This window comes from Eulemur rufifrons, chromosome 30 (assembly GCF_041146395.1).
Source record: "Eulemur rufifrons isolate Redbay chromosome 30, OSU_ERuf_1, whole genome shotgun sequence".
Lineage (NCBI taxonomy): Eukaryota > Metazoa > Chordata > Mammalia > Primates > Lemuridae > Eulemur > Eulemur rufifrons.
This window is the reverse complement of record NC_091012.1, coordinates 38,756,194-38,778,057: the sequence shown is the minus strand read 5'-3', so window position 1 is coordinate 38,778,057 and position 21,864 is coordinate 38,756,194. Positions and strand designations below refer to the sequence as shown.

General features: G+C 37.3%; 1 protein-coding gene across 3 annotated transcripts; it reads right to left on the bottom strand.

Annotated features, from left to right (window-relative positions):
- MOSPD1 (motile sperm domain containing 1) lies at positions 1-21,864 on the bottom strand. Of its 3 annotated transcripts, none has more exons than XM_069462983.1 (6): positions 21,765-21,864; positions 10,358-10,612; positions 10,167-10,242; positions 8,499-8,716; positions 3,208-3,369; positions 1-1,577 (listed from the first exon to the last, which is right to left on the bottom strand). In XM_069462983.1, the coding sequence occupies exons 2-6, from the start codon at positions 10,509-10,511 to the stop codon at positions 1,546-1,548; spliced, it is 642 nt and encodes a 213-aa protein (XP_069319084.1). In that variant the 5' UTR covers positions 10,512-10,612; positions 21,765-21,864; the 3' UTR covers positions 1-1,545. The 3 variants fall into 3 exon arrangements, with proteins under 3 accessions (XP_069319084.1, XP_069319087.1, XP_069319085.1); XM_069462984.1 differs by lacking the exon at positions 1-1,577 and adding an exon at positions 6,595-6,688 and having other exon boundaries at positions 3,324-3,369; XM_069462986.1 differs by lacking the exon at positions 3,208-3,369.

The following is a 21,864-nucleotide window of genomic DNA, read 5'->3' as shown; positions in this document are numbered from 1 at the left end:
TCAGGTCTCCATTTTCTTTTTATTCTTTTAAAGTAATTTCTGTTCTTTACAACGTGTTATCACACACATACATACACGCGCGTGCATTTGCACACGTGCACACACAGAGGACTTGAGATGGATAGAGAAACAAGGATAGCTTCCAAATATAATTTTTTTTACAAAGTTCAAAGATTACATTTATGTGCTTTTCAGTCATTACACAATGTACACACATGATCCATTTAATGATTTATGCTCCCCAAATTGTTAAACAATGAGGATTTCCTATGAAAGACTAGACATAAAAGTTTTTAGAAGCAGAGTACTGTTTCCTACAAAAACCAACCTCAGGTATACACTTATGTTTACATATATTCCTTGAGAATACTACAGTAGCAGTGCATAAATTCATCCTGTAAAAAGATCTGAATGATTTTCAAGAGACTCTTAATAATGCATTGTGCTTTCAGATAAAAATCCTAAGACAAAAGATCAGTTCCTATGACAATAGCAGTTGAAACTGCATATATATGTTAGAGATCAGAAGAGGCTATAAAGAAATGTAAATAGTTGTGCTTAGGGGGCTTTTTTGGCAAAGTTGTTTTAATAATAAATAAAAACTTAAAAAATGTCTCAGTGACTGATATAAAATAGACACAGCTATCAGGGGTTTTCTATACTTGACTTACAGTTTAAAGGTGAAAAATCATCTCCACATAAATCACCTGGTATCTGGTAATCCCAGTCTGGGCAAGTCACAGGCAGGTAGGCAAGGAGCTTGGGACAAAAGATAAAGGGATTTTCCCCCTATTAACATAAAGCATTAACCAGAGGTAAAGTCAGGGTGAATCAACTAACTAAACAAATGCCTATCTTCCTTTAGAACTCTTAGACCAAATAGAGAGGTCACTCTACTCTGTGAGGTTTTTTAAAAAAACCCATATGCTTGGTGTCTGGACCACAACCCATTCTGTAGTTCACAAGATGAATTAAACATATCCTGTCTCTGTGGAACCCTGGGTAAGCATGATCCCTTAGTACCTTTTTTTTTAATCCTCCATACATTAACTATAAAACTCTTATTTTAAAAACACCATGGCAACTGTTTATAATAATAGAGGGCAACGTATAATTTACATAGTAACATTGATGTTCTTAGGTAGGAAATAAATGTAATTTTATTCCTATGCTGGTCAGTTTGCTCCTTCAGGTCTTTAACTTTGAAGGACACATGACCCTTAACAATCAAAGTAAATTAGAAAAAAAAAAGATGAGAAAATAAGTGTTTTAATTAAAGCCTTTCATACAACTGGCATAAATATAAAAGGAATTTCTTCAAATAATTTCCTTGGTGACACTCAGAAGCACCCTTGCTGTCTGTAACATAATGTGCTGGAGTCCTTCAAATAAAATTACAGAGTAATTTAAAATGTATTATACATTTGCAATCATTTAAAATCATTTAATAGCTTGTAGCGTGTTAATGGAGTGAAAGAGATAAAAGGCAGTCCACATTCATATTTTCAAGATAAATTTACTTCAGAAGCCAACTGAAATCCTTGCTCATGTTCTAAGTATAGCCATTGTAATAAGACCTGAAAGAAGAAAAATGGAGAACAGTTAATGATACGCATTTTATACAATCTTCCATTCGATAAGCAATTGTTTGGACCTCAAGGAGCAAATGAGGAGCCAGGAAAAAAAAGAGACAAAAAAGAAAATGAGCAAAAGAAACATAGCACATAGGCAGGCACCCTACCAAGAACTCAAAGTCAATTTGAATTTAGTTGATATTATACAGAAGAAATCCAATTTACAGCAATGGGCAGTCACTGGACAGATTTAATTAAATCACTAATGTCTGGCCATAGCTAATCTATCCATCAAACATACCTCCTACTTTATCCAGTCACATCTGCCATAATAATAGCAGTCGTGCCGTTTGAGAGTGTGGATAAAGCCAGCAGACTTTGCCAGTAGAAACATTGAGAGTTTATCTGCATCCCAGGGCCCTAGGGCCACAAAGAGACAGAAGCGTAGTATTCCTGCTCTGCTTGTCTCTCTTTTGAAGAGACTCCACATATAAAACCAAAAAAAAAACAAAAAACAAAAAACAAAATAAGAATATGCTCAGTCCTAAATGAGGGGTAAGGAAAGTGTGACAAAGAAGTACACAGTAGGAGAATGATCACGTAGGAAGGAATGGAGCAGTCAGAAAAGTTGACCCCAATGGTAAAAGCTGAGATAAGCCTTAGAAGATGGGAAGGCATTTCAGGTGAAGGACCAGGACTCTAGAGGAGCTTTTCTGGAATTAATGAATAATCTAACAGGCTCCATGTGAGGATTTATAGAGGGAAGCAGCTAGACAAGCTTAGCTCAGATTGTGGAGAGTCTCAAATGCCAAACCATGGAGTTATACTTCATCCTGTGGACTGTGGGGAGCCCCTGAAGGCTTTGCAGTAGGAGGTGGTTGTGAAACCAAACAGATCGGAAATCAATCTGACAGTCATGTGAGGGATGGTTTGGGGCAAGAAAATGGGAGGAAGAAGTAGGGAGAGAAGGAACACAGTCAGAAAGTAGGGAGACACTTTAGAAGACAATTTTAAAATAGAAAAGAGAGAGAGTGCAAGAGAGAGCCAGAGAGGAAGTGTGAGCGCACACGCTAAGGAATACTGAGAGGGAATACGGAAAACAGTTGGCATCTAAGCAGAGGTGAGAGGAAAATATGAGGAAAGAGTCATTCATCACCAGACCCTAATCCTTAAAACATGGAAGGCACTGAATAATTGTTTGTTCAATTGAAATAATTAACTGTAATATTTCAAGCCAGGATGACTGAAAGAATGACTGAACGGGAAATAAGGGAACTGGCTTAAAGAGAAAGGTTCATGGTATTTAAAAAAGCAGCATTCTTTATCATTATCAGTATATGTACTTTGTCTAAGTGTTTCCTAGGAGCAATTCCTAAAAGTAGAAATGCTGTATCATAGAATATTTGCCTTTTATATTTTATACATGTTTCATACCATTTTAAGTCAGCAGAAGAAAATTGAATACAGTATTCAGTACTAGATAAATAAGCTAAAAGAACTAAATGTGAGCCAAAAATTAAATGTTCAAGTGCACCTGACCTCAACATGAGGCAATCTTTCATCTGTTCATCCAAAAAAAAAAACCCACATAAAGCCCTACACATATGCCCCAAATGCATTTTAAAACCCTTACCTAAGATATAAGCAGCCACTAATTTTTGATTCACACTTAAGTGGAGGTAGAGAGGCACCAGCGATTCCATATCCCCCAGTGTAGGCAGCATCAGGGCTGCAATGCACACCACTCCCAGGAAGATAGTTAGTAAACTAGGTCCTGAAGAGACAGTGCTGTTTTCTGTAAAAAGACAAAAATCTCTGAGCTTGCTTCTAAAAACGTTAAGACGAAAGTTCCTTCACATAAACTGGCCACTACTCACCAGGATTCTGATTTTGTCTAAGGTCTCTGACTCTTTCCCCATTCATCCCATACCTTGGGTGCTTATCTGCTCGACTAATCTGGTAGCCCATGACTTAACTTCTCTGAGTCATTACAGGATGGAATGTTGGGATGGCATTGTGAGGTAGCGAGTTCCTACTGAAAAGCAAAGTGGTCACCACCACCCCCATCCCACCCTAGTCAGTAGAAAGTATTTGAACATGTATCATCAATGCATGTATATTTATAAATTATATGCATGAATTCTATACTATTATACTTAATATAAAACATACAAATAGAATTTTGTTTTTGAGACAGAGTCTCACTCTGTTGCCCGGGCTAGAGTGCCGTGGCGTCAGCCTAGCTCACAGCAACCTCAAACTCCTGGGCTCAAACGATCCAAACAGAATTTTTGTAAAATGTGCTAAAATAAATATAAATAAAAGTTCTGATATTTTCATCCCGTGCCCCAATGGATTCCTTGTGTGTACTCCATTTGAGCCCACTACACAAGAGCTCTACTATCTCCTGGAAATATCTCAGGAGGGTCTCTAGATAGGTTTGGACCTAATAACTGCATCCTGCTACCAATTTTGAAAACATTAGAGCACACACAAAAAAACACAGCACTATTGGAACATTATAAAGCTGCCTATGAATGTGTTTGCCCTCTGCTCTCCCATTTATAGCAAAGAAGAAAGCAGCAGAAACAATATCTGGCAAATATGCTAAGGGAAATAAACCAGTAACAGAAGAACAAGTAACTGCATGATCTCACTGATAGGTGCAATCTAAAATACTCAAACTTGGCTGGGCGCGGTGGCTTACGCCTGTAATCCTAGCACTCAGAGAGGCCAGGCGGGAGGATCGCTTGAGCTCAGGAGTTTGAGACCAGCCTGAGCAAGAGCAAGACCCCCGTCTCTACTAAAAATAGAAAAATAGAAAAAATTAGCCAGGCGTGGTGGCATGCGCATGTAGTCCCAGCTACTTGGGAGGCAGAGACAGGAGGAATGCTTGAGCCCAGGAGCTTGAGGTTGCTGTGAGCTGGGCTGACGCCACGGCACTCTAGCCCGGGCAACAGAGTGAGACTCTGTCTCAAAAAAAAAAAAAAATATATATATATATATACACATATATAGTGGGGAATTCCGGGTGTAAAAATAAAGAAAAAGAAAAAAAAAGAAAGAAAGAAAAAATTAATAAAATAAAATACTCAAACTCATAGAATCAGATTAAATGGTGATGGCCAGGGGCTGAGGAAGAAGGATAATTCAAGTTGTTAATCATGGGCATAAGTCTCAATTATGGAAGATGAGTAAGTTCTAGAGATCTGCTCTACAACATTGTCCCTGTAGTTAACCAATATTGTATTATACACTTAAATTTTTAAGAGGGTAGATCTCATGTTAAGTGTTCCTACAATAAAATAAAATTTTAAAAGATTTAAAATAAAATTTTGCTGTCAGGCCTGCTGGTCTATAGTTCTGGCTGCCTGTGTACCATACATATACCTGTATTTTTAAGAAACCAAATAACAGCATTTTCTATTATGTAGTGTTTCCCATACCCATCCTTTCATTAAAAGGAATAGCCAACAGCAACACAATCTTTGTGTTTTATTAATGAAATAATGTTGTTCATTCTATTATTAAATGGAGCTTTTCTAAATTATTAATACCTTAGCTGTTGTATGGAGTTTAATTGAACTTTACTAAAGCCAGATAGGTGAAAACAAATTCAGATTTTATAGTGATTATTGCTTGGGATGAAATAATAGCATAAATATCTAAAAAAAAAAACTCGTCTTATTTTAGTTAATAAATGAAGTAACCTTATATATTATGTTGCAAGGATGAATTTAAAGAAAACATTTATTACAGCTACACTGTTCATTATAAACCCACAATAAAGATAATTTCAAAGAATTTTTAGTATTTAGAGAAATTTCAAAAACATTTGCATAAAAGCTTGAAATTTTTCAAAATGGAAAGAGCTTTTTTCCCCTGGTACTAGGTGACTATTGTAAAAAATGTTATACAGAAATAGAAAACATAAAGGTGCCTCTGTAATCCCATCCTCCTAGAGATAACACGGTTACAGCTTGGTATATATCCTTTCAGATTTCATAAATGCCCATATAAACATGTAAAAGAATTCTTTCACATAAATGAGGCCATTTTATACATACTGTTATATAACTGTTTTTCCCCCCACTTAGAAATACATTTGAAGCTTTTTCTATGACAATATATAAATACCCATCATTTTATCAGATCCTTGTAAATGCCTGCCTGGCACGCCATCTTATAAATATTTATGATTTAATCAATTCCCGGTTGATGGGCTTTTAGGTCATTTTCAATTTTTTATTATTATAAACAATAATAAAGAGCATAATTTTCTTAAGCCAGCGGGCACAGATTCAAACAGCATAGTCATAGCAGTTTGTTAATAATGTAATTAAGATAAACCTACTAAGATTCAGCTGTATCTTTTTAAATGTCTTTTCAATAACCTGGGCTCTAGTATTTTATGAAAGTATACTTTGTGGGTTTCTCTTAATTTAACAGTTAGACTTTTGTTAAATGAAAAAATCCACAAAATATAAAATTGAATTTATACACATAGGTACGGTCTAGAAAATGACACGGAATACTTACGTAAGACTTATTAAGTGCATGGAATTATAGGTGCTTTATTCTTTCTTGAACATTACTGCTACATGTCTTTTATACAACAAATTTAAGAAAATATTTCTCATTTTTACTGACTTTTCAATACATTTTAAAGTCTAAATTTTTCATGATGTAGCCATCAACCATTTTCCAGCTAATGGTGAGTCTCACAACACTGTTGCATTTCTAATACTTCTAATGACATGATTTTGTTGAACTATTTTCTAAGCGAAAGACTTGCAAAAACAATGACATTGAAAAGCCTCCCAGAAAACAATCTCAATTTATTTCAACGTTTTAGTTCAGAGAAACTTAATGAAAAACCTGAGTATTCTACATACTGGAGCCCACACACAAATCACTACAAATGTAATAGACAGGTCAAGTTAAAAATATGACTTTGTCAACAGAGACTAAATCAGTCATCATTATGCTCTAGTAAAGAAGAAAACTTTACTCAACTTACTGGCAGATTATTAGACACACTGGGGTAAATACCCATAAACAGGACACGTTGGCCAGGGCTGTGAATGAGGCTCTGCTGTGGTATTGTCCTTCCTCTACAGAGGGGCGATAGCCATAGGAACCTGGTAAGCCTAAGAAAACCAATCCCATAGACCCTCACCAGACACGAAGTCCAGCCTTCCTAACTCAGCTCATTCACACATTTGCTGTGTAACTTACTCTGTGCCAGGCCCTGTGCTAGGTGCTGAGGACACAATGGGAACAAGACAAAAATAAGGTGCCTACCTTCATTGAGCTTCCTGACAGTAATGGCTTAGAGATCCTCCCCCACAAAAAAACAGAGACCACTACGTTATTATGCCAATATCGCCTCATTCATCCTCATTCATCTACCTACTCCAATTTTACAATTAGAAGAATTCTCTAATATACTTTAGATACCAAGGTTCGTTATAAAAATGATTCATACCGTAATTATTGATTTTTACCTAATTTCTAATAAATTAAAAAAATAAAAGGAATAAAGTTCTCCTTACATATACATATACAAATAGACACACAGACATACACACCCCTAAACCTTAACCCTTATTATTTTGACTCTTCTACCAGTCTGTTAAATAAAAAACTGAGCTCCAATGACCACTTTAAATTATGAATTTAACATCAAAAAACAAATACTCATTAAATGGCCTTTCTTGTTCTAGAGGAATCATTCTAAAAGGGGAAACTTGCATTTCATAAATAAGTCAACTTTACAATATTGATCTGACAAGGTGACATTTGACAGAGGTTCTCTTTGAGCTTCAAAAGATGAAAAGCTGGTCCTGTCACTTAGTAATAGTTGCTGAGAAGAAAGGAGTCTTCTAACTACTGTCTAGTTCCTAGTCCTGCTATCACCAGAAAATCTGGGCCCTCCCTACATGGCCTGAGAAGAGATAGTTGCCAACAGTAAATTAAAGAGGCACTACTCTCTATCTTATTGAAATAAACATTCTATCCTGGAGAACATTTAGGAGATTAAAAAATAAATAAAAGAAACAACCATTCTAAAACGACCAAATTGATATGGATCTATGAATTAATGTAATGACAAGTAGATTTTTTAAAAAATCCCTCATATATCATGTTGCAATTTCAAGGACAGCTGCTATCACATTCATATATCATTATCAAAAAGTTTCCATGTTTTTCTATGGAAAATTTTATCTTCCTCCTCTTATAACAGGTTTGGAGGAGATAATGAGAAGTTAAGAGGAAAGGGGAATAACATCCAAAGAGTTGAATATGAGGATAGTGTCAATGTTGAAAGAATATATCATAACACTTTTGACTATCTAAGCTGGAAGGAAATGAGGACTGGAGAGGGATTCAATTAATAGCCCACAGGGGATATTATAATCTACTTAGTTTAATTAACTTCAACTTTAATGAGATTTTTTTTTCAAAATAATATGAACAGTGCACTAAGCTTGGCCTATTGCCAAACACAATCTCTCTCCTCCTTTGAACTAATTAAATGAGAAAGGATATAGGAAAGTCATAGAAGCAAAAGTATAGAATTGCCAAATTGTACTAGCATCATCAAGTATGGTACGTACAGTCTCAGATTAATATTTATAGATTTAAATCTAGATATATTTAAAAGGCTACAGCAACATTTGCCCTCTCCTTGCAGCCTAGTCCAGTGAGGGGCATTCTCTCCTCTGAAAGTCCAGCTCTGGGCTTCTTGGTCTATTTTGGGTACCCGATTCTCTAGGTTCAGTTTTAAAGTAGTTGACTAGGTTTAAAGTGGCAGATTATTTTTCTAGTAATTCTTCTTAGCTCCCTGATTTAAAATAATTATAACTAAATAGCTAAAATGTATAAGACCTCAAAAGGGCTTTAAAAACAACCCAAAACTACCTGGTTGAAACGACTGCTCAAAAAATAAACCTTCAGTTAAATGTTCCTTTATTCTTTTATCCTCTTCTTCCTTTTGTTGTTCTTTTGCAGATGGAAGAAGAGTAGCAACCACCTCTTTCCTTCCCAAAGCTTTCCTCTGGCTTTGCTCGGAAACTTGGAGACGGAATTTGTCTATTACACCATAGTGACAGGATCGAACATCTCTATGACGAACCACACTGAAAACAGCAAAAAAAAAAAAAAAAAAAAGCAAATGCTGTTTAGCTTTCTGGGGCCTGTCAAACAGAATGCAGCAAGATATTTCAATACAGTAAAACAATATTAACTGACTATAACCAAATAGTCAAAAACAGAAATTTGCTAAGCTACTAAAAAAAAAGAAAGAAATCACAGTATAATCCCAAACGAAATAGGTAATTCTGAAATATCTGATGAAAGCACATACTCCAAAACATAGAATAAAAGTCTTAAGTAAAAGAATGATAGGTAAAGAAAACTCTCTTTAGCTATGATTTTTTTTCTGGGTATCTGTGTGTAGCAATATTTACCAAATAGGAATATATGAAACTGTTTCTTCCCCACAAACATCTCATAAATTTCTATTGCCACTTATTTATTATTCAAGTAACAAAGCTCACCCTAGACTTAAAATTGAATTCCATGCATGCAAGTAAAAATAAGCAATTGAATAAGTAAGTAATCCTCCACTTCTGTATTTCTTTAAAGAGAAGAGGATAAAGCACTGTAATTTTTATGGTTTTTTTTTTTTTTGCAATTCTATTTATTTCACTTCATTCTTACTACAGAACACAAAACAATTAGGTCAAAGGTAACATTTATTTGGCAAGAGACTACATTTCTTTGGAATAGTCCTTGCATATTGTGTACTGAATGAAAATCAAAAGAAATGTGCAAAAACATGTTCTCAAAGATAAATCATTTTATGGCTTTGAGTTGATGAAAATGTATTCAAAAAAAGAATCTGCTCATTCTCACAGAAGATTTAAACAAATACAGTGTATTTGGTAGCTTAAATTAAGGCTAGTCAATGGATCCATCTGGTCACCACTAGTTCTAAAGTGAAAATTAAACATGAACAGCTTGAACAAACAATCATTTTTTCTGATACTCTAAAATGAAATTATCTGGAAGAGCTCAGATAACCTTTTACAGATGAGTAGTTACACACTTGCTTCCTGTTTATATAGAGTAAATTCCAGGCTTATTAGCTGAGCCATTTCAGATGAACTTATATTACTATTGTTCTTAGACTATAGTACTATTAGTTTTCCAAATGTCACTATAATAGCAAGATGATCCAAAAAAGCTAAATTCCCTATTATAGATGGAGAAATTTAAAGGAATAAGTCAGAACTTTACCTTCATAAACATCCCTGCTATGACTAAAACCACAAAAATGAGAAAATGTTCATCAAACTAACACATACTTTGGCTCCAACATGAAATATTATTAAATATTTGGTTGACCTGTTTTGACTCTTAGAAAATTCTTAATAAGAATTTTGACAGACAAACTTTCAGCAAAAATTCAAAATATAATAAATGCCTATGTGGAAACAGCTTCAATAAAAAGTTTTTTTTTTGCAAGTTAAAAACATAAATATTAACACACTTAAAATGTGTTACCAGGAAGTGATGTTGACTTACATATCCACACAACACTGAGGCTTTACTGCACCTGCAGCATCAACGACAACATACTTATTTGGAGTAGTACACAAAACTGAAAGAAAAAGTCACAATGGCCATTAGTATTTTTTAAAAAAAAATTAGTTTCTACAAGTACAATATTAGTAGGGACCATTTAAACATCCACAAAATAGACCTGGGAGACTCACCTTTGAACTTTAAGGCAAACTCATAGGGATTATACAGAGTCAACACTTGCTTATGTGTTGACTGATCATCTGCATAAAATATTAGCTCCGTGGGAAACACAAAAACAGGAAGATTTCCTTCCACTAACTCTGGTTGTCTTTTTTGTTGATGCATTGACACTGAATCCCCCTTGCTGCAGCTTCTGTCTTTATAGTCTCAAATCTATTTTGGACTTTTCTTAGATTCAGTTAAAAACTCCAAAGCATTTTGGCAATCTAGAAATAGAAGGAGAAAGAAAGAAAACTGAATGATACCTATTTTCATTAACCTATAGTCCCTCCAAAAAAAGCATGTTTAACATGCATTAAAATAGGTCCCTAAATCATTTGCACACGCCTTTTGACTTTTTCTCTTACTTATATAACTTTTACCAAATTATCCAAGAAGTTTATACATGTTCCTTTCACCTTCAGGATTTCAATCTATGACAAATTATTTAAATACTCAAAGGAATAAAGAAGTATTTCTCAAATTAATCATCCCCTTTCAAAGAGGTGAGATCCAAGGGGACATCAGTCCTTTTAAACCCCATTTTTTTTTTTAAGACAAGGTATCATTCTGTCACCCAGGCTAGAGTCAGTGGTCAGTGGCGTGATCATAGCTCACAGCAACCTCAAACTCCTGGGCTCAAGTGATCCTCCTGCCTCAGCCTTCCGAGCAGCTGGGACTACAGGCGCGCACCACCATGCCCAGCTAATTTTTCTATTTTTGTAGAGATAGGGTCTCACTCTTGCTCAGGCTGGTCTCGAACTCCTGGCCTCAAGCAATGCTCCCACCTTGGCCTCCCAAAATGCTAGGTTTACAGGCGTGAGCCACTAAGCCTGGCCAGATTTTTTATTTTTTTTTTAAGAGACAGGGTCTCACTCTGTTGTCCAGGCTGGAGTGCAGTGGCGTCATAATAGCTCACTGCAACCTCCAACTCAGGCTTAAGCAATACTCTCCTGCGTCAGCCTCATGAATAGCTGGGACTACAGGCATGTGCCATCATGCCCAGCTGATTTTTTTAAAAAATGTTTTCAGAGATGGGGCCTTGCTATGTTGCCCAGGCTGGTCTCAAACTCCTGCGCTCAAGGGATCCTCCTGCCTCAGCCTCTTAAATTGCTGGGACTATAGGCGTGAGCCACCATGCCTGGCCAAACCTCAGGGTTTTTTTAAAAGTTGAATAATTTAAGTATCATCACAACTGATTTTACATGAGTCAATCAGAATTCTTAGAGACTTAAAAATAAAACACAAAGTTTCCATGATTTCTAGGAGAAAAACATGAGAATCACTTTTACACTCACGTCAACAATGCTTTATGCTTTATTTAGTGCTGTCTTGGCAGCTTGGATGGGAGAGTTAATCTTTTTTCTACTGAAACCCAAGACAAGCTAAAATGCCTTGAAAAGAGGACGAATAGCCACATTTGCAAAGCAGTCCTTGGAGTGTTCTATGAAAATTCAAACTCAGTAGTAAGTAGGCTTTGGCATGCCAGTGGCAATGTGCCTCCCCTCCTACATCAAGTACACATGTTTTGTGTGAGCTATTTTCTTCCAACTTCAGAGGCCTTTTTGGATTCCCTCTGGGGTTCTTGAATATGTTCCAGATAGTTGTAGCTGACGTAAGTCTGTCTGACTGATAAGTGTGATGTTTCTGTATTTCCCAATCTTATTTTAACCAATATTCTTATTTAGCAAGCACCCTAAGTGTGGCTTTTAAAAATAAAATGCAAAAGCTGAAACATACGATTAGAGAAAATATCTGATTTTCACCCTGTAGATCACACCTTTAAAATAGGCTGCAAACCATTGAATAGTTTGAAGTTCAGGTTCTCATACATTCAAAGAGAAATAAAACAAATGAATAAATTATTTGGTTTTACCAGCTTTCGGGACTCATTATGCTCTGATTCTGTTAGTGGCCTTTCCAACTTCTATTGAATAGGATCTGTATAATCAAGTATGCAAATTTTCATTCTTTTCTTTCAGCTGGACATCTATTATATGCCAGGAACTACGTCAGAAGCTGAGCAGAGATACAAAGATAAATAATGTACAGGCCTTGCCCTCAAGAAGTTCAAGTGTAATTGATGACAAAAATATTGAGGCAACCTCTATTATAATGCATTCCATGGTTTATGAAATGCTAGGCAATCAGAAGACTACACAAGTAATTCTACCTGGGAGAGAGGCCAGGAGATGAATTTGAAGTGGTCTTTAAAGAAAAGAAGGGTACATGGTTATGTGTTGGGGGTGGGCATTCAGACCAAAGGAACAGCATATGCAAGGCATAGAAATGTGAAGGTAAAAGAAAGGGAAGGCACTTAGTTCATTGGCTGTCTCAGATAATCACTTGGCTTCCTAGCCATACTTTATAGCATGTATATCAATGGTAACAGTGTTGGATTTTTGTGGGGTTTTTTTCTGACTGAGCTGAAAGGGCCTATCAACATTTTTATTAGTAATGATATGTAACATTTGTATAATTCATAACAGACGACAAACTCTTTATTAATTACATAAACTGAATGGATTAATATACTGTATGTAAAGCTCTTAGATAGGACTTTCTATAAGCCAGGCAATGTTCTCTAAGTATTTCTTGTTATTATTGTTTAATTATAAAGAGACCAGATAAAAAAAAACAAGGTTGGAATGGCTCCAGCCTCCTCGTCCAGTATTCTTTCCCCTATACCAAACTGTCCGTTTCAGTAAAACTAAGATTATTCTGAAAAGCATCTGATTAAATAATTCTAATTTAGCGTTTTTAATTTCTTTCTTTTGCTCAAAGCCATACACATTCCTATTTGGATAATGTGCCCTCAGAAGTTTGGCATTTCATTTTTTTCAATAGAAAATAATAAGCTCTATAATTACTTTCTTAGGAAGCTTGGCTATTAGGAAGAAAACAGTCAAGTTTGATATCACTAAATAATATGCACCATCTCATTCTAAAATTATCACGATGAGAATTTAGCTTAGGATAAAAGGTGGCATCTCTAATTTGTGAGGGATAGGTTAATCAATAAATGTTGGTTAAACCAGGTATCCATCTAGAAAAAAATAAAGTTGGATTTATCCTTTACTCCTTATATCAGAGTAAATTCCAAACAGATCAAAGCTTTAACTGTAAAAATAAATAAAACCATAAAAGCACTAGAAGAAACCATAGGAATTTTTAAAAAATAATCTCAGGCTATCTAACAATGATGTAAAACCAGAAACCAAAAAATACTGATAAATTCAACTACATAACTTTTAAAATTCTGCATGGCAAAAAACTATATAAGAACATTTGCAAATCACATCACAGGCAATGTCTAATTTCCCTACTAGATAGAGAACCTACAAATTAAGAAAAAGACAACTCAATTTAAAAGTGCATATACAATTATCATCAAAAATGAAACTTTAAAAATGAGCAAACTATAATATTTCATAGAAAAAGGATGTAAAAATTATTCTTAAACTTATGAGAGAATGTTTAACCTCATGCATGAGGGAAATGCAAACTAAAACCATGCTGCAATAAAATTTTTTACCTGTCAGATTAGCAAAAATCAAAATTTTGATAGCACATGGTGGGAAAAATCAGGCACATTCTTTCATTGCTGGTGGGGATGTGAATTGGCATAACCACTATACCTGCCAAAATCAAATGCACACATTTTCAGATCCAGAGATTCTACTTCTAGGGAATTATCTAGTATATATATTCCCCTTATGTGAAATCACGTATGTGAAAGGTTTTCTTTATAGCACTGAGGATTAAATAAAATGATTTATGTGAAACACACAGAACAAATCTCGGCACTCAACAAGAGCTAGTTGTTGTTGTTAGTAGCAAAAGACTGGAAACAGTCCAACTGTCCATTAATAGGGGATTCATTAAATAAAGTGTGGTCTATCCATTTGCTGGGATACCAGATATCTGTCAAAAAGAAAGACAAAGCTCTTTGTGTAGTTGGACATGGACTGATCTTCAAGACGTAGTGTTTACTAAGAAAAGCAAGGAGCAATGCAGCGTGTAGCATATGCTACCATTTGTATGAAAAAGGGAGAAAAATGAATATGTAAACCAATTGTCTTGGATATGGATGAAATCTTTGGAAGGATACCCACGTCTGCCCCTGAGTGTCTAGGGAAGGGAGGAAGTTTTGTCTGGATATCTTTTTCTGTCTTTTGAATTCTGAACCCTGTGAATATTTTTGAAAAAATAAAAAAGATCAAATTACACAACAACAATTCTAGTAGGGCCTAATTTGAAAAAAGTGCCAATTTTGAAACACAAGAGAGAATTTAGAAACAATGTGTGAAAAATCTGTTACTGCATTTTCTAATTTATGATCCTCTAATAACATATTGAAAACCTTAAACTATGTTAAATAGAATAATTTCGATTATTTTAAATAATTTTACACACAATAGAAACTCATAATGAGAAAAACAAAGGTTTATTTAAGATGACTTGCAAACTTAAGAACATATACAACTCTAATATAAAACTATCTATTATAGAAGAGTATGAGATGGAACTCAAAATTAACCACACAGACAAGTGCTAAACTCTTGGTTCTAACATTAAGGAGAGGTTAGTTGGCACAGGTCAGAGTAGAAATTTTGCTAACTTTGAATAATGGCATAGTAGAAATTCTTATTCTTTTAATTTTTAAGCTCTCTTTTTGAGCCGAATATGTACACATTTTCCCATGAATCATGAATAAGCTATTTCCTTGTCACTATTTTTATTTTTTTTCTTTTTTTAAGTTCTTAGCGTCTTGCTTCTCTGCTTTAATCCTTGTCACTATTTGTTTTAGACAGTGTCTCACTCTGTCACCCAGGCTGGAGTACAGTGGTACAATCATAACTCACCGGAACCTCGAATTCCTGGGCTCAAGGGATCCTCCTATCTCAGCTTCCCAAGTAGCCAGGACTACAGGTGTGTACCACCACGTCTAGTTACTTTTTAAATTAGGGTCTCCCTGTTGCCCAGGCTGGTCTCAAACTCCTAGCCTCAAGTTATGCTCCCACCTGCTGGGATTACAGGCGTGAGCCACTGTGCCCAGCACCTTGTCACTATTAAACAAGTGTTTAATCATTTTTGAGCAGTTTACTATTATTTCTTTTAATATCCCTGTTCCCACTTATTAGTTATCTTGGCTAGGATATAAGTTGCCTCCTAAACTCCAACCAGTGGAAATTAGGGAAGAATTAGCACCAGGCCACCAGAGCAATATTAGCAACTCTGCCAGCAAACAGAATGAAGCATAACACCTGCCTTTAATTGATGGTTTTCTAGAGACTAACACTTTCTCTTTGCTCCAGTCCTTATTACAAAATGATAAAGTGCAAAAATCCTGGGGAGAGATTATATACTAAGCCGGTAAAACCTTACTGCAAATCGGTTTATGAAGTTGCTTTCCAAAAGTCAAGTGCACGCCAAGTCAAAGAATGTTAGCTCTCAATCTTTTTCATTTGACAGATGAGGAAAGCAGGCCCAGCAGGATGGTTAAGAGACTTACCCAAGGTTGCACAGGGTATTGGTGGCAAAACTCTGGTGTCCAGGCTCACACTTCCTTATACAGTCATCATCTCCTCTGTGTCTCAATTCAAAAGTCCTGTCCCCCTGATGCTGACTACCACACATGCCCTCGTCTCTAGAAAATTTCTCTGCTTTTCAAGATCAGAGTTCTCAAAGGATGATCCAAAATTCAAGTTACATTCAAGTCTGTATTGCCTTGTAGTATTTCATTTTCAGTTTTATAAAGAAAAATCAAGAGACGATTTCACTTACTGAGTTGCATACAGTTTCTTTTCCTGATTATGAAACAGCTATGGCTGTCAGTAACTATTCATTAAGGCATTAATAACCATGGTTTGTCCCAAGAACCTCTCTGGACAGCAAAATATTACTCATTCTTCAAAGCCTAGTTCAAACTCCCCCTCCTTGCACTGTCCCTCTACCACTCTGATCTATACGGATCTCACCAATTTTATGATATTTTTAATGTACTTACTGTACAGGTTGAATATTTTGACATTTGTTTTGTGTGCACTGACTCCTCAATCAGATTTCAGGTATAATGCCATCTTGGTTTTTGTAGGGTGGTTTTGATTGTTTTTGTACCCCTCATAGACCCAAGCTCAGTGCTGGGCACTTAGCAGATAGGGAGCTTATCAGTTATCTTACAGGTGTCTACTAATAACTGTCTCCTCCATCGGGGAACATGCTCCCCCCATAGCTGAACACATTTTGTCCATAAAAGACAGGCAAAGGATCCTAATTAGAGGAACAGTAAATCTTAGGTGGCTGCTTGCCATGGGTTGGGGTAAGAGGAGAGCAGAGAGAATCAGCACTCCCAGCTGCCTCTCCTCCCCCCTTCCCTCCTCCTGTTTCCCTCTCATTTCCCCTGGCTCTTCAGAGCTGCAGGCCAGCAGTGTTTAGAAATCCGAGGCTCCAACATACCCCTGACCTTACAGGCAGACAGTGCAGCAGGGAGCTGGTGATACAGGAAACTGCCTTGGCCTCCTCCCCTGTATCAAAGGCACAGAAAATCAATCCTGAATGAAATTTGAAAGAAGACCTATGTGTGCACACCACCTTGTGACCAGTTTGCAAACTACTCTCCCACAAAAAGAAGCATAAACACTGAAATCTTCACACAGGCTTTCCACCACCAGTCCAGGGAGACCAATACCCCAAAGTGTTGTGATTATTTTCTCTGTTTTCCTCACTTTGCATTGACCAGAGGAAGGAAAAAATAATAAGGCTTTGACATAAACAGGGTCGTTTCAATTTTTATCAATTCAATTTTATTACTACAGATTCAAAACTTAGAGACTGGTAAGGAGCACAGAAACCACCTCCACAGCATATTCTCATTTGCATCCCCCTCCCAACACACACCTTTTTATGGAAAGAGGAGGCTGCAAGAAGGATCAAATGGAATAAGTGGTCCTTGGGAATTCTTGTATTGAAGTGGTCCAAAGTTTGAAAACAGCCAAGGGTGATTCAAAGTAGAACTTTCCCCAGAAACTAGTGACCTGTCTGCTTGGCCAAAACGTACCAAGCTACTTAACTACCTGTCTCTGGCTCTTGCTGTTTACTCCCTTTTATCTTGGCACAGGGACTATCTCCTTCCACCATACTTGGTGCAGTCCTTGCCAATGGCCAACTAAATTCTAAATAGTTAAGCACAATAAATTCCTTTCCATTAGTCTCATTTGTATTAAAACCTCTTTCCCTCCTATTTCATAAACTCAGCTCTCTTCCTCTTTGAATTTACAGTATTGTCTATTAGGGTTTTTAGTGGCTGGTATGTCCTTAAAGTCATAACAAATGATGTTATGATGTTCATTTTATATTTTAATGTGCATTGCTCAATAACTGGCAATTTTATTTTTATATATTTTCTAGGATTTTTGGTATCATTTGCTATCTTACTAATGGGATTGACTGCTACCTATAAATGACAGGTAGTGATAGACTATTCCATATTCAAGATGTAAAAGTTGAGTAGTGTATGTTTTAAGATTAAAAAAAAAAGAATACCCTACAGTAATGTCTTTTTGAAAACTTCATTTTTAAAAAATGTGTTATTTCCAACCTGGTTATAATTAATGTTATTTCTATGTTACAACATCCACTATGTCTTCAGTTAATTCAAGGTGTGCAATTCTCAAAGCAAAATCCATATTGATTCATTATATGACATATATATATTGCTACATGTAGCATGCTCAGAAATTTTAGAATCACAAATTCATTCAAAAAACATTTGCTAAGCACTTATTATATACCAGGCACTGGGCTAGGGAATATGGAGAAAAGATGAAAACATTGTCTCAGCCCTCCAAAAACTCAGTCTAGCCAGAAAAACAGATATAGAGCAGTAATTAGGAGATGTGAGAAGGAGCCTAAAGAAAGTTATCTGCCTTAACAAATAGGAGTTTGTAGTAGGAGTAGAGAGCAGTAAATTCCAGGAAGAACATGTGTAGAGGCATGAAAGCCATGCTTAAAATGAGCTTTGGCATTGCATGTGGTTAAAAAATAGCATATATGGGGGGAGTGGCAAGAGATGAGGCTGGAAAGGTAAGTTAGAGCCAGATTGTAAAAGATTTTCTAAGCCAAGTTTTGGGGGGGTTAGACTTGATTCCCCATGCTGGTTGTTCTCAAAGTGCAGTGCAGGGCAGTAGCAGCTGCTTCACCTGGGAGCTTGCTGGAAATGCAAATTCTTGGTTCTCACCCTAGACTTACTGAATCAGAAATTCTGGGATTGGGGCCCAGCCATCTGTGTTTTAACATGTCCTCCAGGTAATTCTGATCCACACTAAATTTTGCAAACTGCTGCAGGCAATGGGAAACCTCTTTAGAATTTTAGGCAGGGAACTGACCCAGTAAGATTTGAAGTAGGAGAGTGGGTGCCATTGACCAATCAAGCACAACACCTGACCCCTGAGTAGTTGCAATAAAAAATAAATAACTGTTGAATGAATGTGGCATGAAGAGATGATGAAGGCCTAGACTAAGGCAGTAGGAATGGAGAGGAAACAGATTTTAGAGATGTTTTAGAGGTGACCCAAGTTCAACCAGGTGACTAGAATATATCCATGCAAAGGTGTGACTGAAATAAATGGTTTTTATATAAAAGAAAGTTGTACTCTTGTCAAATATATATATCAACCTCTAGGTTTGAAAGAAGTAGCCTGAAGAGCCTCTAGAAAAAGGGGAGGTCAAGAGCAAGTTCTAGTGTTTCCACATAGTCAGGAGCAAAGGGTCTCTTGGTTCATATATGAGTCTTCTGGTTTGCTTCGCAGTTCTATTTCTCACTGTAAGTTAGTCAATTGGCACTCATGTTAACAGAAGTCTTTTGTGAGTTTGGTTAGTGTGAATCAATGCCTGATAATTTCTGGATGTGCAGACAAAATTAAATTTTGAACCCGGACAAAATGAAAACTGGACATTCATTCTGGCGATCTAACCAAGCTACTGCAAAACTGAGATGCTGCTATAGCCTTCCTTTTTTATTCTAATTTCATCACTAATCACATAGTCTGCTTAATTTAGGAACAAGCTGGAATGAGTGAAAGAATCAGACTTTGTACTATTCCCTGAAGGTCAAGAAAGTCAAGTAGAGCTGTTATTTCTAATTTTGGAGGCAGGATTCAGCCAAGGCCATCTTCAATTTCCTGATGAAGAGAGAGGTACAGGTCAACTACATAGTTAATTTACCTAATGAGAATTTCAGGGTGTAACTCCTATTTATATTATGACTCTGGATATCTGGGCTTATTTGACCAACTTATTTTGTCCAAGAATAGTTCCCAATCAAAAAATGCACTCTTCTATGGAATTTGAAATCTATAGGGGACCCTGGAGAATAAAACAAAACCTTCATATTACAGATGAAGAAATTAAGAGCCTCAAAGAGTCAATCACTTAAAATATTTATTGTAGGGCAAGACTCTCCAGAATGCTACAAGGTGGCAAAACAAGATTCAGAGTAACACTGGTAATTTGATCCTTTCTTAAGTTTTAAGCAAAATTTAAAATGCCTCTCCCATTTTAAGGCCCAGTCTACAAAAATAAATAAATTGTCTACTTTCTGTCTTAGACTTCTTTAAGAACAGCAAAATTACAGTAGCAAATTATTTACTTTATTGGGTTATTAGGGAATGAGTTTTTCCTGTAATTTCTTGTTTTATGCTTTCAGAAAATGGAGTTAAATGTAAAAGCCCTCTGAGAAAAAAAATAAAAATAAAACATTTGGGAAGAAAATGTGGGTGAACAATTTAAAAACATGCATTATTTTATAAGCTATTTGTTCTATTTTTTATCTTTGCTTATAAAGGGATAACTTTCCACTGAATACTGTCCATCATATTTAATTATACATTACATGTATAGGGAATCCATCACAACTACCCCTCAGATTTAAAAAATTCCTGAAGTCCAAATATCCTGGTATTTGATTAAACCTCTGTTGTTTTGAGAGTTCTAGAAATGCTTCAGAAACTAGTTTGATCTCGAGTCTTATTTGGGTATGTAGACATGAACAATTTGAAAGACACATTTGGCCCTGTTTCCTGTTTTCCAAACTTCCCACTGCTTTATAACAAATAATGTGTAATGTAAAAGTTGGTGGCTACTCCCTATTCAGTATTTTGCATACGATATTTTCTAGGCAATTTTCTAGCACATTTTCCAGTGCTCAGAGGGAAGTGTGGACAAGATCATCATTAAGAATGTATTAAATTCCATGTGTGCCTTGCCTGAAAAAGTAGACTTTTCCCCTACTGTCTGGAATTCACATTAAGAAAGCAATGTCTTCCAAAAGCACAGGACTGCTTTTTAGGCACGATCCAAAGGACCCAATTTTTCAGGTTTGTGTCTTCTCATTTCCCTCAAAGGTCAAAAATCTGGGACCATTTTTACTTAATATTTGCCCTCTTCTTCCCCGACGTGAGATCTCTTCAATTCTATTGGAGCAGAAATGCTACTTCAGCCCGGAGAGAGCAGATGTCAGTTACTTTCCCCAAAGGGGAAAACCACAGAACATTGATTAAGGGCTGGAGGGCTGGAGAGGGAGGATAAAACGGTTTGTCAGAGGACTTCAGCTCCACCTGATTGGGGCCCAGCCTTCCAGCCCTCGTCCCCACACCGGCCGGCTCCATGTGAAACCGGTCATGTGAGCCTGTTTACAGCCGAGCAGCTGGTGCAACCATCAGGATCCGTGCTGAGGTCCAGGGAGGGGGAAGGATTCAGGCCACGTACCCCTGCCCCCTCCCCCATTATTCCAGGAAGGCGTTCGCTCTCCCTCCCTGCCTCTCCACCCTACTTTCATCTCCCTCCAGGCAAAGAGAGCAGAGCTGAAGCCATCCCGGGACGCTTCGGTCCAGCCCTGCTGATTTCCTTCCAGTTGCTCGCCCGGGGCACCGGCTGGGCTGGAGGAAGGGCGAGGACGGTGTCACCCCGAACAGGGAGTCAATCTCCCTCCCCCAGCCCTCCGCACTACCCCCGCCAAAGAGTTGTCCCAGGAGCCGCATCCCTGGGGCAACCGAACTCCGCCGGGCAGGCACTGGGAGGCTCCCGAGCCTGCCTTCGCCCGGGCAGGAGCGAGCCACACGCCAGCTGACCAGACCACGGGGCCGAGAATCGCGGGCAGCAGGGCCACTGACAGTCAGAGACGGGGCAGATAAGAGCCCCCTCCGCCACCTCTCCACCGCCCACCCGCATCCCGGCGCCGTGGAGCCCCGCTGTCAGTCACAGAGCCAAGCTCGGGCTTTGAGTATGGGTCATTCTTTAGGCGGGGGCGCTCGGCCACGTAACTTCCACGTTTCCCTGAAGTCGGAGGAAGTGGGTGACGGGACGGTGGGGGACTCTCACCTCGGAAACACCGGCTCCTTGGAAAGCAGCTGCGACTGCTCCTCCGCTCCTTTGTCAGCGTCTCTAGGCTGCACTGCCTGCTGGGATACTGGAGGACTCA